At 40.2% G+C, this 19,614-nt stretch overlaps 1 protein-coding gene across 7 annotated transcripts in view; it reads left to right on the plus strand.

Annotated features, from left to right (window-relative positions):
* The first annotated feature begins 360 nt into the window (after positions 1 to 360).
* PALM2AKAP2 (PALM2 and AKAP2 fusion) overlaps positions 361 to 19,614 on the plus strand; it is a 538,968-nt gene continuing 519,714 nt past the window's right edge. For 3 of the 7 annotated variants that reach the window (XM_031654859.1, XM_031654860.1, XM_031654862.1), the window contains exon 1: positions 381 to 440. In XM_031654859.1, the coding sequence (XP_031510719.1) occupies positions 436 to 440 (5 nt within the window). In that variant the 5' untranslated portion in view covers positions 381 to 435. Of the gene's footprint in view, positions 441 to 19,614 lie in introns of all 7 variants that reach the window. The other 4 variants (XM_021927807.2, XM_031654863.1, XM_031654861.1 and 1 more) reach the window with 3 other exon arrangements.

The raw sequence follows: 19,614 nt of genomic DNA on the forward strand, positions 1-19,614 counted from the left end.
TTGGGCTGTGCCACCCGCCGCAGCCTCTCTGCTCCCCCACCCACCCTTCTACCCAGGCTCCGCGCCGCGCCGTCAGTCCCAGGGGAGCCGCCAGCGCACCTGGCGCCTAGGGCGCGCAGCGCTGCTAGCTGGTGGCCACCTCACCCGACGCGCAGCTGCCAGCGCGCTCCCTCCCTGAAACCCTGAAGTGGGGTGGCTTGTCTAGCGCCCAGTGAACAACATTATCCAATTGCTTCCCGTTTTATTCGCAGGCTGGGAGCTGAGAGAGCCTGAGCATTCACTTTCAACCCTCCAGGGGAGGAGGGGGTGCGGGCGGGGAGAGGAGACGACTCCCAGCTCCACCTCGCGCTCAGCGCGGCCAGAGCACTCGGCTCCGGGAGAGGCGAGCAGCGCCGGTGAGCCCCGCAGCAGCGCGCCCGGCCGCCGAGCCCCGCGATGGAGTGAGTATCCCCGCGCCGCGCCGGCCGCTGCCCTCCTCTCGGCATGTTGCCATGGTGACCGCGGCAGCAGGCAGATCCCGCTCGGGTCCACGTCCAGGATGGGTGTTTAATTTCAGCCCCATGTGTACGCCTGGTGTTTCTATAGCAGCCGCCGCGGCGGCAGGAGGCAAGGGGTAGGAACCCCGGGTGGCGTGGTTTTTGCGGCTGCCCCTTGGCCAGCAGTGCCTGGGGGGCGAGTGAGGGGAGTAGATGATGTTGCTAAGGACGGAGGCACGTTCTAGGCTTTCCCATCCCTGCCCCAAGCTTCCGCTTATCGGGGAGTTGGCCGCAATAGCCATGACTTCCGATTCCTAACCATGTCAGCATTATTGGACTGCAGTTAAAAAAAGAGGGAGGGGGTCACTGCGGATCGGAAGCAAACGCGGTTCGGTGTGAAGCGTGTAATGGAAGAATGATGAGTTAGTGGGTAGTATGAGCCAGGGCTGCAATGTCCTGGCTACTAGAAACCATCAGAAGACCCAAAAGAATTGATTTGTTCCTGGGGTATTGGAGAAATAAGACAGAAACATATTGGCGGCAGCCCAGAGTGGAATTACAACGTTTGGCACCGTGGACACGGCATGGGTGGGTGGGGAAGAGAGGGCATGAAGACAAGAGGCGTTAACCAGAAGAGGCATAATAAAGGGCTCCGGTTGTGGGTCTGGTCTCGGATGCCTCTTTTCTCTGTGTTTGCATCCCTGCACTGCTTTTTGGACACTCTCGCGAGCTGCTGCCGCAGCAGGGCCGCTCTGACAGGCGACAGCCTGCCGCTCCAAGGAAGGGTCATTTTCTGAGCCAGCTATTAGATCCCGCTCACTTGGTCAGCTTCTCCTCTTCCGTTCTCTTCCCACACTACTCCTTGACATTGAGGCCGTCTGAAATCATATTTCAAGTTAGAGATAAAGTCATGTTTTCAGACATCAGGACCTTCATGCCAAACCCAAGAAACCCTAGATGCAGCCTTTATCCCTCTGCATATCTGATTGTGTAGATGCAATTTAATCCTCAGGAAGGCTGCTAAAGCAGAAGTGAGAGATGGTGTGGCATTGTAGGAGTCAGGAGTCATGGATTTCAGGCCCCACCTAGCCTGATACTGGTGTTATTGATTTCCTACTCCAGTAATTGAATGTCTCTGAGCCTCAGTTTCCCTATCTCTGCAATGGAAACAAAGATGTTCCTTACTCACTTTGAAGCATTGTTGAGAGGATCATGTAATATTTGTATCTCTTCCAAAGGGCTTTGTAAATTGTAAGATATGTACAAATTTAAGGTATAGTGTCACGATTAAGAGCTAGGCTCTGGAGTCAGATTGGCTGGTCTGGGCCTTCCGACACTTTGCTGAATGACATTAATCTCCCTGGGCCTCATTTTTCCCATCTGCAAAATGGGAATAATAATAGTAACTATTTCATGTACTTTTTGTGAACATTAAAGAAGTTAATGCATGTAAGTTGATACATATACATATAAGGTTCTTAGAGCCTGGCATAAAGTAAGCTCAATCAATGTCATCTATTATCTATTAATATTATCTATTATTATTAGGTTGATGCAACAGTAATTACAATTTTTGCCATTACTTTCAATGGCAAAACCCAAAAATTACTGTTGCACCAGCCTAATACTACAGTCTACAGCATTTCATGGGATTTCGGATTGGCACCAAGCTATTTTTTGTTTTAGATAGGGTCTCACTCTGTCACCCAGCCTGGAGTGCAATGGTGCTGTCATGGCTCACTGCAGTGTTGACTTCCTGGGCTCAAACAAGCCTCCCACCTCAGCCTGCTGATGGGACTACAGGCATGTACAACCATGCCCAGCTAATTTTTAATTTTTCATAGAGACAGGATTGCCCTATGTTGCTCAGGCTAGTCTTGAACTCCTGGAATCAAGCAATCCCCCTGCCCCGGCCTTGCTGGGGATTAGGTGTGAGCCACCACGCTCAGTCTTTTTTTTTTTTTTTAAATTTATAAAGAAATACATGGTGTGGTGGTTCATGGCTGCAAGCTCAGTGCTTTCAGGACAGAGGTGTTAGGAACTCTTGATGAGCCCAGGAGTTCGAGGATGCACTGAGCTATAATTGCATCACTGCACTGGGTGACAGAGCAAAACCTCGTCTCAAAAAAAGAAAGAAGGAAGGAAGGAAGGGAAGAAGGGAGGGAGGGAGGGAGGGAAGGAGGGAGGGAGGGAGGAAGGAAGGAGGGAAAGGAGGGAAGGAAGGGAGGAAGGGAGGGAAGCAAGGAAGGGAAAGACAATGCCTGAAGGGCAATTGAAAATAACATAATTCCGAAGATACCACTGTAGATGTCAGAACCAGCAAGAAGCCACAGCAGGCTTGGGTATACAGAGCAGATTCGGCGTGATGCACACTTCATTCTTGTTCTTCACTGTCATTTTCTTAGGCATGGAGATTGTCCTTTACAAGAGACTGAACATAGATCTAGTCATCTCACGGGGTAGGACTAAATGAGAGCCTGCTTGTTTGCCAAGGCAGCAACTTTCATCTTTATGTTCTCACATGAATAATCTAATATTTGATGTGTTTCTCCCAGACTTAGCACTTGGGTACTCAATAACTGGAACAGTACACAGGACTGATAAGTTTACAAAGGTCCTCAGCTCTTTCCCACATTCCCTCTGAGTCCTCTGGCTAAGGTTTCCTTCCAGGTGTGCTAAGTTCACACCTGGAACTCCTTGTGAACAAAGACCTTCCTCATCACATTCTTTTGGCTCCACAGGATCCAAATTGCTGCCTCAATTAGCCTCCTTCTCCCTAATCAACTTGGCCTCCCATTCCCAAGTGACATTCCAAAGTTCTCACTTCTTGGTTAACCTTTCCAATTTCCAACTCTGTTTTCTGCCCTAATTCCTTGGCTTCCTTAATGTATTAGGTCGTTCCTGCATTGTCATAAAGAAATACTTGAGACTGGGTAATTTATAAAGAAAAGAGTTTTAATTGGCTGATGATTCTGCAGGCTGTATAGAAAGTGTGGTACAGGAGTCAGCTCAGCTTCCAGTGAGTCCTCAGGAAGCTTTCAGTCATGGAGAAAGGTGAAGCAGAAGCCTGGCAAGTTGTATGGTGGGAGCAGGAGCAAGAGCGGGGTGGGGGTGGGCAGGGGCAGTGTCACAGACTTTAAACAACCAGATCTCAGGAGAACTTATTCACTATTGCGAGTGAGCACCAAGGCCCCATCCCCAGGATTCACCCCCAGGACTGAAACACCTCCCACCACGCCCCATGTACAACACTGGGGATTAAATCTCAATGTGATACCTGGAGGGGGACATCCAATCTATATCACTTGATATAATGAGCTTTTTCATCTCTCTTTTTTCCCTTTTAGAATATCACCTTTTCCTATCCCTCCTTGGGTCTCACAACATTTCCCTTGTACCAAATACCGCCCCTTCCCTTCAATCTAAACACTACTCAAATTTCATCCTAGGTAGGAAAGCCCACTTTGAATATGAGTGAAATAGGGACTCCATTCCTCTTACTTTCTGTAACCAACTTATAGTTATAAACATTTATTAAAAGAGGGAATAAAATTCACTTCTTTTATGTTTTATTTTAACCGACAAATATTTGTTGAGATATTTGTTAGCTCACTGGTCAAAAAAACAGTCATGATTCTCATTGTCTGATGACAGATCGATGTTAAATCAGTAAACACATGTGTGTGTATACTGATTAAATTTCTCCTTAGAAAGGGGTTTTTCTTTTCTATCACATTGTCAGGCTGCAAATTTTCTGAACTTTTATGCTTTGCTTACCTTATAAAACTGAATGCCTTTAGCAGCACCCAAGTTACCTCTTGAATGCGTTGCTGCTTAGGAATTTCTTCCACCACATGGCCTAAATCATTTCTCTCAAGTTCAAAGTTCCATAAATCTCTAGGGCAAGGGAAAAATGCTGCCAGTTTCTTTGCTAAAACATAAAAAGAGTCACCTTTGCTCCAGTTCCTAACAAATTTTTCATTTCCATCTGAGACCTCCTCAGCCTGGATTTCATTGTCCATATCATTATCAGCATTTTGGTCAAGGACATTCAGCAAGTCTCTAGGGAGTTCCAAACTTTCCCACATTTTTCCTATCTTCTTCTGAGCCCTCCGAACTGTTTCAACCTCTGCCTGTTACCCAATTTCAAAGTTGCTTCCACATTTTCAACTATTTTTTTAAGCAGCACCCCACTCTAGTGGCACCAATGTACTGTATTAGTCCATTTTCATGCTGCTGATTAAGACATACCTGAGACTGGGCAGTTTACAAAGGAAAGTGGTTTAATAGCAAACTTACAGTTCCAAGTGACTGGAGAAGCCTCACAATCATGGCAGAAGGCAAGGAGGAGCAAGTCACATCTTATGTGGATGTCAGCAGGCAGAAAGAGAGTTTGTGCAGAGAAACTTCCATTTTAAAAACCACCAGGTCTCATGAGACCCATAAACTATCATGAGACCAGCACATGAAAGGCCTGCCCCCATGATTCAATCATCTCCCACTAGGTGCCTTCCACAATGCATGGGAATTGTGGGAGCTACAAGACAAGATTTGGGTGGGGACACATTTAGCAAGAAAAATGATTCAACCTCACAAAGTATCCATAATCACACAGACTAAACCGTAAGCTCCTTGAAGACAGGGTAAGGGATATTTTCATCACCATTTATCCCAAGTATCTATCACAGTGCTTCGTACATAGAAAGTATTCAATAAATATTTGCTAACTAAATGAGTTACTGGATGAATGAATGAAGGCATATGTTAAGAATCTGAATTTATCTGTAACTTTATGTCCCTAATGCACTTATCCTTTCAAACCATATCACCAAGTTTCCCAATTTAAAATGAAACTTAGTGAAAATCAGGAAACATAGTCATTTTTTCACAAGCATTATTGGTTTTAGTAAAATGAGAGCTTCTTAGTTTAAATAAGAAAAAAAAAAAACAGCCATAAAAGATAACGAAATAATGTCCTTTGCAGCAGTGTGGATGGAGCTGGATGCCATTATCCTAAGTGAGCTAATTCAGAAACAGAACACCAAATATTGCATGTTCTCATTTATAAGTGAGAGCTAAATGGTATGTACACATGGACCTAAAGATGAAAATAATAGACACTGAGGACCTCAAAATGGGGAGGGTGGGAAGGCACAAGGGTTGAAAAATTACCTATTGGGGACAGTGTTCACTGTTTGGGTAATGGGTACATTAGAAGTCCAGTCCCCACCAGTATGCAATATACCCACGTAACAAACTTGCACATGTACTCCCCTGAATCTAAAATAAAATAAAATTTACAAAGGGTCTATCTTGGAAAAAAAGAAAGGTCTAATTTCCACCTTAAGAGACTAGAAAAGCAAACTAAATCCAAAGCAAGCAGAAAAAGAAATGAAAGAAAGAAAAATCTAGATAATAAACAAGAAAAGAGGGTATTAACTGATTGAAGTTAAAATTTTTCTTAGTGACATGCTCTGTACTGGATGGGTAGAGCAGAGAAGACCTACTGGAAAACCAGAAGGTGGGGTTGGTGTCATGTTCCATACCATGTCAGTGTTCTTGTGTGGTACATGAAACATCAGGCAAGGGCAGGTACATGCTGCCCTCCTGGGTGGGTTGGGTATGAGATCCATGTGTTTGCAGGAATGCACTTTAACACCTGCAGTTATTAATTTGATGCCACACCTACAGATTTTGCCCCACACTTCTCTGGAATGGTCTTCAAAACAGTATGGGATCAAAAAGGCACAAATAACATAACACAAGAATCTAAGTTGTTGCCATCCCTGTAAGCCCTGAGGTGCTGACAATGTGGGTGACAGCCTCGGATCAGAAGTGGCATTCCCCATCACCAGTCAGATGCCTGTTCTCACATGGACTTAGGCTTATAACATCCAGGGTTGATCATAAAACATCTATAGTTTGATTTTGCAAATGAACAAATCTGGCTTCATGGAAGAATAAGTGCGGTAGGGACACTGAGTTACAGATAACTTCAGGTTCTTAACATATGCCTTCATTCATTCATCCAGTAACTCATTTAGTTAGCAAATATTTATTGAATACTTTCTATGTACAAAGCACTGTGATAGGTACTTGGGATAAATGGTGATGAAAATACCCCTTACCCTGTCTTCAAGGAGCTTACGGTTTAGTCTATGTGTGATTATAGATACTTTGTGAGGTTGAACTATGTTTCTTGCTAAATCCATCTTCTGATGACACAAAATGTGGCATTTTGTGGGTTCAGCTTATGGAGGACATCAAATAAATGTATTTAGAAATGTGTAAGACTTTTAGAAGATAATTTCTATGATGAAAGTAATGTATGCTTTTTAAAAATTCAAATATTATAGAAGTTTATGCAGTAAATATCCCTATTTTCCATTCTCTCCCTCATATCTCAGTTCCTAGGGGTGATTACTATGAACACGTGGGAAGCTTCTTTCCAGATATTTTCCATGCAAACATCATAGAGTTGGAATCACTTATATATATAGGTTTAAATATTTATTTTACATAAATGAAATCATACCATATATGTTGTTCTACAGCTTACTTTTTCCACTTCATATTATATTCTGTGTACTTTTACATATCAATATATGTTAGCATGTATAGCTCAGTGGTAGAGCACATGCTTTGAATATCAATATGTACACATCTACTTCATTCGATTTATAAAACTGCTTAGTATTTACTTTTGGAATATCATTAACCAGTTCTTTATGATGAAGAGTTAGACTTGTTTCCACTTTTTGCTAATATTTTCAATACTACAATGAACATCCTTGTCCACACTGCAAATGAGTCTGCATACAATTTTCTTAGAAATGAAATTACTTGGTGAGTGAATATGCACATTGTAAATTTTGCTATATATTGCCCAGGTGCCCCCAAAAGTGTTGTATCCCTTTACATTGCCATCCATCATGTTTGAGAGCCCCTGTTTCCCCAAATCCTTGACAACGCTAACCATGTTATATATTCATATTTGAATATTTATGTTTGACTAGTCTAACTTGAAGTACATCATCACTGTCATTGGCCATGGTCTGTGCTCTTGCTCTCTCTACTTGTCACTTTCTCAGAGAGCCCTAGTAAGCCACAAGGTGCAAATGCTCAGAAGATGGTGAAAATCACTTACAATGACAAAGCTTAAAATATCTCATTGACTTTCAAAAGTGATCTAGTGATTGTTTTACAGTTTGTCAAATGTAGACTTTATTGATAGATTTCTTATTCTTAAAGTTGAGGAAATGAGCGCACATCACTTAGCCCCCCTTTTACCATTTGCTGCAGTTATAGTGTGATATAGTTTGGCTCTGTGTCCCCACCCAAATCTCATCTCGAACTGTAGCCCCCATGTGTTCAGGAAGGGACCTGGTGGGAGGTGACTGGATTATGGGGATGGTTTCCCCCATGCTGTTCTCATGATAGTGAGTGAGTTCTCACAAGATGTGATAGTTTAAAAGTGACAGTTTCCCCTGCTCTTTCTCTCTCTCCTGCTGCCATGTAAGACATGCCTGCTTCCCCTTCTGCCATGATTGTAAGTTTCCAGCCATGCAGAACTGTGAGTCAATAAAACCTCTTTGTTTACAAATTACCTAGTCTCAGGTAGTATCTTTACAGTAGTATGAAAATGGACTAATACATAGTGTTAGTTTTATGTTTTCAAAGTTTTTAGCATTTGCAAATTTGAACATAATTCCCTTAGTTCATTCAATCAACAGATACATCTTTTTGAATGTCCTTTTCATCCCAGGTACTGCTCCAAGCACTGAGAATACAGCAGTAAATTGTCAAAGAGCAGATGAGCTTATATTGTGTTAGAGGAGACAGACAATACATATATTACATATATACTTTGTCAGGCAGCAATACATGTTAAAAAAATAAAGCACATTAGGAGACTGGAGAGTGATGGGAGGGTTATTTTTGATAGTGTCATCAGGGAACAGGTTTCTGAAGTCACGAGTTTGGACAGAGACTTGAACAAGGTGAGACATGCAGAAGAAGGAACAGCAGTTGCAAAGGTCCTGAGGCAGGGCCATGCTTTGTGGGCTGAGTATTAGTCTTGGATCTAAATGCAGTCAGAACACCACTAGCCCTTTCATCAATGACCTCCTCTTTTTTGAGCATCTTACAGGTTGATTTAGTGTTTAGTTAAAAGGGTTTGTTTTCAAACAGGGCCAAAGTGTTTTAAATTCCAAATGCCTGTTGGTTGTTTCTATGAACAAATGAATGTGTATAAAATTATAGAATCATGTTTTTTTGCCCCTCATAATTCTCTAAGATATCATTCCATTGTGTTCTGGCATTGACCCTTGCTCTGGAAAAGTCTGAGCTAGACTGACTATTTCTTCTTTGTAGATGGCTTGCCCGCTTCCATCCCTCCCACTCCTGCAATTTTTTTTTTTTTTTTGACTTTGATGCTGATCAAGTTATTTTTAAGCACTGAAAGTTTGGTAACTTCTCTTTGATATTTCTCACTGTAAGTCATTGTGTTTTTTTTTTTTTTAATGGAAAATGGTAGTTCCTTTGATCTGAAGAGTCATATTTTCCTTTATTTTTTTGTAAAGATATTTTCACTGTGGCTTTCAAATGCAGAACGTATTTGTTCTGTTATCTACTACAGGGACATCTATTACCTATTGCCCTCCATAACTATTAATTCTGAACATTTTTCATTTTTTCCTGATGTTTCTATGAGTTTCCTTACATTTAAAAGTCTGTCGTACAGATAGTTGACTCTCTTGTTAAGCAACAGTTTCTAAGTAGGCTTCACTTCTGAAATGGTTTTATGGTTGTCTTCAATTTATTTTCTGGCTTGGCTAGCTCATTTTGCACTTATTTTTTAAAAAGAGTTCATATATTCAATTTTTTGAATGTATGGAGAATAATTTATCAGAAAATTATCTGTATTTCTTGGGCTATTTTTCTGAACTGTATTTATCTGCCATTTGCTGATAAGTCTTTCCTTTATATAAAAATAATAACTGTGCACATAGAATCTATGCATGTTAATGGCTTTGCATTTATTATCCATTTCCAAATAGAGGTAGTTCTATCCAAACCTACTATTTGCTCAAGAATAGGTAGAAGGGATGGAGACAGTGATTTGGGGGAGACATTAGCTTTAGATTGGATATTTTTTCTCATAAAAAATTCTTACAACTCTGCAATGTCTTCTGTTCAAAAAAGTTGTGTAGCAAGTGAGCAGATCATTCAGACAGATCACATATCCCAACTTACTGTGTGTGAGTTGCGGGAGAGAAGACAGATATTTGGTGCTTTACCACTACTTGTTGACTTGGTTTAGCATTTATGAAGAGTGGCAGGGCAAGTCAACTACAAAGGGAATTGCTCTTTCCCTTCTATTTTCCTACATCTCTTGCCTCAAAATTATTTCTCTATGTTAAGGTTTTCAGTTTTGCAGATAATAAACATGAAGGATTCACACAGTACTCCCATCGACTCTCATCGGTGTCACTTTCTCCATCAGTTCACTCTGGTAGGGAACCAGCCCCTTCACACAGATGTCCCCCACTTTTTGCCAGTTCTCACCACCCAGTGTTGGGCCTTTCTGTATTCTCTCCTTACATAGAGAGAAATTTGAGAGCCAGTTAAGATCTGTGGAGAACTATATCACCTTTTAGGGTTGTCCACTGATTTAATAAAAGTTATATTCTGTTTGACAGATAATTCTTATAGCCAGTGATCTGAGAATTGTAGCTCTTTGCTAGTTTCATAGATCAATTTTTTCATTTCTTTATTTGTTTTTTAGAGTTGAAGTCTTGCTCTGTCACCTAGGCTGGAGCATAGTGGTACAATCGTAGCTCACTGCAGCCTTGAATTCCTGGGCTCAAGAGATCTTGCTGCAGGGCCCCAAATAGCTGGGACTGTAGGCACACACCATCATGCCTGGCTAATTTTTAAATTATTTTCATTTTTAGTAGAGACAGGCTCTCACTTTATTGTCCAAGTTGGTCTCAAATTCCTGGTTCTTAAGCAATCCTCCCACTTCAGCATTCCAAACTGCTGGGATTATAGATGTGAGCCACCATACCTAGCCTCACAGTAGATAAAATTTTCTTTCCAATTTTTCCTTCTTTTAATTCATTTCAGCAGCTTTGAAGGAGATACAGAGAAGACTTTACCATATCTTTAAGTTAATTAATCAATGAATCTTGTGTTTCTATGAAAATAATATTGTAACTACCAAATGTCATTGTTATTAAAAATCTGTTGTTATTATATATCTTAATTCTCTCTTAATTCTTAGGAATGTGTATGGCAAAAAAAAAAAAAAAAAAAAAAGAGTTCATGAATGAGATTTTAAATACTTTGCAGTATTTTGGAAAGGGTGTACCTGGCAATGTTCTCCATCTCATCCTTCAAATCCATTTTCTACCCTTCCCCCGCCTGTGTACCTCATGAGGCTGTGCTTTGTGCCCTATGAGGCTGACCTCTATGGACTCCCTCAGCTTGCCTCTCTTACTCTTTGACTTCCTGTTGAGTTGGATCAATGGAAGGCACCAGCAGGAGAACCATGGATGGGAGAGAGAAAAGTGAGGTCAGTGAACGGTTTAATCTATGGTTTCTCTTCCTACAGGGCAGTGGGTTGGCCAGGGCATCTTTCCTCTTCTGAAGGCCGCAGCAGCCCCTCCTACAGCTACAGCTATAGCTCTCTCCCACTGCTGGTAGCCACTTCCTTCCTTTGCTCCTCTGGGACTTGATGTGGCGATGGCTCCCTCATCACTTTGTTAGCCCCTGGGTGCTTCACCATTGCTGTGGGTTACTGTCAGCTCTGTCTTTGCCTTTGTAAAGCAGTCTCTTTATTAAGCTTATTTCAGTTATCCAGTTGGAGTATGCCATCTGCTTCCAGCTGGGATCCTAGCTCACACAGCATATGAAGGATAGAAGCACTGAAAGTCTTACGAGAACACGTCTTATTACTGGGATGGAATCTGGTGATTTCTGTTTGTTCATACATTCTGATCATTGGACCTCAAGGCTCCAATATAGGGAACATATATTGAGTGTTGTTATGTGCATACTCAAACATTTGAGAAGGAGACAATCCTATTCCACAGATATCAAAGTGCTCATTTACTTCCCATTGAAAAATGTCATTTTCTTATACATGACTTATAATAAAAATTCCCCAAATTTGATGCCTCAGAGGGAAGACCAATCTCAGTTATGAGTAGGCTTAATCAAAATTTTATTTCATTTAAAGAAATGAAATCTTATTTCTCTTCATTATAGGAAGGAACTTTCCTGCTCAAAATTCTGTTTTTGTAAATAGGTCTTTATAGTATTTGATGTACTATTTTAAAATGTGATAATTTAACCTATTAATAGTATATAAATGGATAGTACCTAAATTGCTGCCAAGTCAATTAAGTCTATACCATCATGTGTAATCTTCTTCACAGATAGTACAAAAGCATAAAGTGTTAGTCTAATGAAAATGCATGTTTTACAAGTTCTGAATAAATGGGCTATAAATTAAATATATTATAATCCACTGACTTTTATATAGCATTTTGATACACTCTGGATATTTACCCCCCCCCCCCCCAAGATCTCATGTTGAAATGTGATTCCCAGTGTTGGTGGTGAGGCCTAGTGAGAAGCGTTTGAGTCATGAGGGTGGATCTCTCATGAATGGCTTGCTGCCTTCCCTAAAGTAATAAATTAGTTCATGCCACAGCTGACTGTTTAATGGAGCCTGCACCTCCTCCCTTCTCTCTTGCCATGTGACACTCCTGCTCCCCTTCCCCTTCTGCCATGAGTGGAAGCTTCCTGAGGCCTCACCAGAAGCAGATGCTGGTGTTATACTTCTTGTACAGTCTGCAGAACTGTGAGCCAAATAAACCCGTGTTCCTTATAAATTACCTAGTCTCCAGTATTTCTTTATAGCAATGCAAAAACAGACTAATACATATTTCATACTTGAAAAGTAAGTTGTTGTTTAGACTTCTTGCCCTACTTTTAATACCTCAATTTCTATCAATTATGTTTATTTATCAATTCATTCAGCTCATAATTATTAAGTACCTAGTATGTGCCAGACACTTTTATGGGTATCTGTGATACAAATAGGAGTAAGACATTGTCTTTGCCTTCATAGGGGTCACAATCTAATGAGAAACAAACATAGTTGGCCAGGTAATTATAATAAAACATGGTAAGTGTTATGCAAAGGAAAGGTTTGATGGAATACTATCTGTCAGAGGCACATAGTATTGGGGCAGGAGCCTAAATGAAGTTTAGGAGTCCAGGGATTCTAAGATGAGGTCAAAATCCAAGCCTATTTCATAGTCCTTGAAATTAATTTAGCATAAAAAATCTTTAATGTCTGGACTAGTCATCTTACAACTGGTTAAGTCATTTTCTCAAAAAATCAGCAACCCAAATCCTATATTAAAGCTAGTTTGAATAATTGACTTAACCTTCAAATCTTTTTGTTTGCACTTACAAGTCTATGACTAATGCTGCCTCCGTGATCATGGGTGAGGCAGCATTGTGGAGAATGCCTGCCCCCTTGAGGAATCAGAAACTCAGCTTTCAGATGATGGTGCAAAGTGGGATCACAAAACAAAACAAAAAAACAAAGAACAAAAAGGAAACAACACAAAAACCAAAACAGAACAAACAAAACGATATGAAGATTTGGTGGGCCCTACTATACCCTTTGTAGATACTTGGTTTTAGTTACGTTTGCTGAGATCACATCAAAAGCCTCTGAACCTCTGAAAGGCATTATAAGTTGCCCAACTGCACCTATGAGCCATCCAGAGAAGCATTAAATCAGTTGATCCAAAAACTCTTTTGAAGTCCTCCATCCTTTCAATACTTTTCTTATCTTCTTTGCTTCTGAGCAGGAGATGCAGCATTTAAAATCAAGAACATCAATAATAAGATCTCATTTCCTAAGACAGCATCTTTCTCACTGTAATGTGCATGTAATCATTTGGGATCACGTTGAAAAGCAGATCCTGATTCTGTAGATAGGGGGTGTAGTTAGGGGGTTCCTGTGTTCCCAACAAGCTTCCCAGGAGGTGATGTTGATGCTGCTGGTCTGCAGACCACACTTTGAGTAGCAACATTCTCAGTGCAAAGATAGAGCCCAGGGCTTTATATAACACAAGAAGTGGGTTTGGAGATTCCTCATTTTTTTACACTTCCCATCCCAAGACAATCTCATAGTAGGTGAGTCTGATGATGAATTGGAGTTCAACAATCTGTGTGTGGAACAGGGAAATACACAGAACAAAACCTGGCTCTTCATTTTCATTGGCACAACTTAGCAGTTAAATGTGGATAGGCAAAGTCTCTATTTTTTGGGAAATCAGAATAGGCTAGGAGTTAGCCAAAAAGTGTATATGAGATATATAAATGCAATATTACCTTTTAAAATATGAATTTGAAAATTTTTGTGATCATAAATAATTTAAATTCTAAAAATATTTTTCTTTGGTCAGTTCTTTAATATTTTAAAAATAGTGAATCTAATTGTTCATGGCCTCATGTGACCGTAGGCCATAATATCTTGGTATAAATCTCCAGTTATGATTATATGAATATGATATGAATATGATGTGCTAGGCCCAAGAAGCTCATGGTATTCCATTTTCTGAACAAGATCAATAAACTCTGGGACCCTTATTATTAAAAGCAAGGGAAGAGTAACTTATTTTGTAAAAGATAATTCAAACATGTTAGTAAGTTGTGTTTTCATTTATGTGAGATGAGAATTATCCCCAAAACTCTTTCATTGTAATGGGAGCTAAGCGTTATAAAGACAATGCACATTTGATGATTAGACTGCACAGAACAAGGTTCAGTTATGGATTCTTGATTGCTTGGTAAAATGATGGCTCTTCAAACCTAGTTACATTTCGGTGAGTTAAAGCATGGTTCCAAAGGACTCAATATGTTCACTCCCAGTCCTCATCAGCTGTACAATTTGCTTTCCTGTTGGTTTTACTCCAGATCTTGAAATTAAAAGCATTTTATTATATCAGGATGGTGTGTCTATGACTTCAGTGTGAGTAGAGGAGGAGTGTTCTACCATGGAATAACACAAATTAGAGGTGCATGTATGTATGTGTATGGGGTGTGTGTGTATATTAAACTTTATACTTTTTAAAGCTTCCTTTTAAAATGCCATCTTTCAGATATGCCTGTGTCCCATTTTGGTAGTTTTTCTTTTCTTTCGTAATTTAACCATCTCTTGGGAATTAGAAAAGGATTCCTAAGATCAAAATCCCCAATTTTCTGGAAAAGCTTTGGCATTTATCACTCTCTCCCCACATTTGCCTGCTTCCTAAGATTGGTCAAGGGCATCCATAGGCCCTCTGGGTGACAAGGAACAGAGATTTATACAGTCCGCCTTACAACATATGGATAAAGGGTCTCTTTCTTTCTATATATGTATTTTGTGTGTGTGAGAAAATATACATAGCATAAAATTTACCATTGTAACCATTTATAAGTGTATAATTCAGTGGCATTAACTACATTCATCATATTGTGCAATCATCACCATTTCCAGAACTTTTTCATCATCCCAGACTGAAACTCTCTACCCATAAAACATCAACTCCCTATTCTCCCCACCCGCTATCCCCCATTCTACTTTTGGTTTCTGTGAAACTGCCTACTCTAGCTGCCCCATATACATAGAATCAAACACCATTTATTCTTTTGTGTCTGGATAACTTCACTTTGTGTAATGCTTTGAAGGTTCATCCATGTTGTAGCCTGTATCAAAATTTCATTACTTTTTAAGGCTGAATATTATCCAATTATATGGCTATACCACATTTTATTATTCATTCATCTATTGATTGACATTTGGGTTGTTTCCACCTTTTGGGTATCATGAATAGTGCTGCCATGAACACTGGGGTACAAATATGTGTTTGAGCTTTATATTCTTTTGGGCATAAGTGTTAATAGATATTTATTGAAAGCCTATTATGAGCCGGTACAGTATTTTCTAGAAGTTGAGGCTATTGAGGAAATGAGCAGCATCCCAGCCCTTGTATAAACACAAGAATGATAAATATGCTATTCTAGACACCAATAAAATCCTACCAGAAAAAGAAAATTTAAAAATGCATTAGAGTATCTGAAGTTGGGGCAAAAAGTGGGTATGGGCAACCTCTCATAACATAAGAGGAAGGCGAGCTCCAGGCAAAAGGAACGGCCAGTGCGAAGCCTAAGCTAGAAAGGGCACGATGGTGGTGGAAGGGGCTCAAGGGTGGTGACTGGGGTTGATGCTGGGGGAGAAGAGGTCAGCATCTAGGTCAGCCAGACCTTCTAGGCCACTTAGGTCCAGGTGTCACAAGGATCAAGTTTGAAGGCCCTTGCAGAGAAAGAAAAAAAACGTATCTTCCTTTTGCAAACTTTACAAAAACATGCCCATTCCATGAAAACACATTACTAGGTCCCTTCCAGAGTTTTCCGGGGCTGTCCAAGTGAGGGCCGTGGTTCTTAAGCTTCAGTGGGTCTGCAGTGATCTGTCTCTGAGTCCTATAGTAAGAGTCTGGCTTTTGTTTAGATGATGAAAGGAAACGTTTGGGGGATTTTGAGCAGAGAAGTTACAAGATCTGATATGTGGATTAGAAAGATGGTTAGGGTTGCTGTGTGAAGGACAGGCTGTAGAGGACAAAGAGGAATCAAGGAATGAGAGAAGGCTGGAGACCTGTTGCAGGTGAGAACTGATGGATGTGATTGAGGGCTGTGCCAGTTCAGATGGTGAGAAGTGGTCAGATTTGACAACAGTCTCTGAGGAGAGAATTCAAAATTGGTACTGCTAATGATAGCCTGATAGACAAACACACTGTGATATTGATGAGAAAGATTCTTCCTTTTCTTTCGTCTTAGGCTCCTCAAGACCCCGGTCTCACCATTATATAGAAGCAATATTGTCAGTCATTTGAGTTTAGGAGCTAAGAGGTCCCTCCCAACTCTATTGAAGCTGTATGATGTTCACCTTGGCTACAGTCAACACCTATTTCTCAACTGAAGTTACACTGCCTTGTGGCTAAAAGCTTTGACATTGAAAAATGTATTCTCTGTAAAAGAGATGTCAGTGTATCACATTAAATGCTAGAGATGCCCCAGGGTCAGAATCTTTGTGGTCCTAGCCACATTTTGTAAGAAAAAAATTCTCAACCACTAGGAGATTGTTTCAGATTCAGGAGCAAAACAACCATTTGTCATTTGCAATTTATGGTTGTTTGTTTCTTCAGGCACCAGCCTGATGGCCTTTCATCTGGACCGTGAAATATCATGACTGATTGGTTTTTTGAGGAGGGAGAATGTTCATACTTTCCAAACCAGCACATCTAGGGGCTAAGAAGGAAGCTTTGCTTGGGAGGAATCAACCTGTTGTTTAGTGTGGTGGCTTTATGTTTTCTGAGAACAAAAGCAATATGGTGTGTGTGTGTGTGTGTGTGTATAAAATCAATGGAGGGTCTTGGGAGCAGGGGAGACAGAGGGAGAGAAATACAGAGGAAGAGAGGATGACAGAGAGAGAGAGAGAGAGACAGAGACAGAGACAGACAGAGACAGAGACAGAGAGACAGAGAGAGAGAGAGAGAGACAGAGAGACAGAGACAGAGAGAACATACCCATAGTGTGTTAACCCCTTTCTAGGAAACAGAAACAAAAAGACAGGTTGGTTGCCCTGGGGGAGGGAGTTGGTATAGTTAAATGGTAGGGTTTGGGTGTTTAAATCTTCAGAGAAGCTCAGGTAGAGGCAGTGATAGTTGGGTGTTTGCTGATGAGCAGAAGGCTAGGTAACTGAGTGCTAGAACCTAAGCTCTCCCTGCTCATAGCAGTTTTTCTTTGGGTCTCAGGAAGTCAGGCAAGAAGTGAGGATGGCTGGGAGCCAGGGAGTGGCATATCATCCCTGGGGAGATGAGAAAGGGTCATACTTGGCATAAGTTTTGGAGATTGAGCTCACAGATTTGTGTGTGTGTGTGTGTGTGTGTGTGTGTGTATGTGTGTGTGGCAGGTTGTATGTATATTGTGGCAAAAAGAGAGGACTCACAGATGAGGCCAAGGTATTTTGGCTTGAGCAGTAGGTAAATGATGTGCAATTTGCTGAAATAGGGAACCCTTGTTTGGGGGTGGGAAAGTAAGATTTGGTTTGGGAGTGTGTTAAGTTTGAGATACTTTTTAGACAATCACATGGAAATGTTGAGAGGGTAGTTGGCTGTATGAGTCTTGTGTTCAGGGAGGTTCAGGAGTTCAACTGGAGAGTCATTAGTCCATGGATGGTGTTTAAGGCCATGGGATGAACGAAATCACTTTGGTATTGAGTGTAGATAGTATAGACAGAGACAAGATTCAAGTTGATAGGCAGAACTTTCTAGTATTCTGTAATCAGGTTTTCATTACCTGTATCAATAAAGCCAATTTTATAAGTATGTCTTCTGACTTCTCCAAAAATCTTATAAAGATGCATATGGCGTATATATAAATAATATGTGCATGTCTCAAGGGAATTTAGGAATAATGGGTTTAGTATATGAATGTCCATACATAATAAAAAACTCTTAGCAAACTAGAAATAGAAGAAAGTTATTTTATTAGTTCACTTTCATACTGCTGATAAAGACATACCTGAGACTGGGTAATTTATAAAGTAAAAGAGGTTTAATGGCCTCACAATTCCACATGGCTGGGGAGGCCTCACAGTCATGGTGGAAGGCAAAAGGCACATCTTACATGGCAGCAAGCAAGACGGACAATGAGAACCAAGTGAAAGGAGTTTCCCCTTATAAAACTATCAGATCGCATGAGACTTTAACATGGTTGCTAGATACATGATGAATATACAAAAAAAATTTCATTTCTACAGTCCCATAATAAGTAGAAAATCTAATTTTTAAGAAAAAATACAATTTCAACAATAACAAAACCTGAAAAGTATTTATAAATAAATATAGCACAAACATGCAGGAACTTTATGTGAAAAAATAAAGTTTAGTACATTTACAGATTGTTTAAGTCCATGTATCTCTACAGAAAGTTGTCCTTTGAGAGTAAGTAAAGCAAAGATCTTCCAAGCAAACATGAAATATGAATGAAAAAGATATTAATGCTCAATCTCTCTTCATTATGTCAACCTCCAAATACATATTTCATATCCTAAACATGGTAAAAATACTAGGTAATGGGATTTTTTTGTGTGAGAAGGTGGGATTGCTTCAGACAATAGGTTAAACTAAAATAAGCACAATTTTTAACAGATTTTTTTGAGAGATAATTTAAATACCACACAATTAATCTATTTATAAAGTGTATAATTCAATGGCTTTTAGTAGTGTATCCACAAAGTTGCCCAGAAAGTCCATCCACAAAGCCATGTTGCCCAGGCATCCTTCATCAAAATCAATTTTAGAACACTTTTTAAAGCCCAAGAATCCCCCCTACTCCCTTACCCATCACCTCCCAATACCCTATCTTTCCAGCCTTAGGCAGTGACTAATCTACTTTCTATCTATATAGATTTTAAAATTCTGGACATTTCATATAAATGGAATAATACAATACGTGGTCCTTTGTGACTGGCTTCTTTCACTTAGCATAATGTTTTCAAGGTCCTTCTACACCATAGTATATTATCAGTACACCAGGCCTTTTACTGCTGAGTGATATCTCAATGTATAGTAGAATTTTTATAAACATTTAACACTTTGCAAAGATGTGAGTCAGCTCTAAGTAAAACGATGTATCCATAATTATAAATTAGACAGATTGTATTCTAACTAAAATTCATATTGCTCCACTAAAAAACTTTTTATAGAAAATTCAGATAAAATGCTTACACAAAGCATACAACTGTGCATTAATACAATACAGTAAGTGCACTTAGAAAAAAACTTTTTAATTTTATTTATTTTTTTGAGACAGAGTCCTGCTCTGTTGCCCAGGCTAGAGTGCAGTGGTGGGATCGTGGCTTACTGCATCCTTTACCTCTCAGGCTCAAGTGATCCTCCTGCCTCAGTCTCCCAAGTAGCTGGTACTACAGGTACACACTACTGCACCCAGCTAATTTTTTGTAGAGATGGAGTCTCGCCATGTTGCCCAGGCTGGTCTCAAACTCCTG

The sequence above is a fragment of the Papio anubis genome, chromosome 13 (genome assembly GCF_008728515.1).
Source record: "Papio anubis isolate 15944 chromosome 13, Panubis1.0, whole genome shotgun sequence".
Classification (NCBI taxonomy): domain Eukaryota; kingdom Metazoa; phylum Chordata; class Mammalia; order Primates; family Cercopithecidae; genus Papio; species Papio anubis.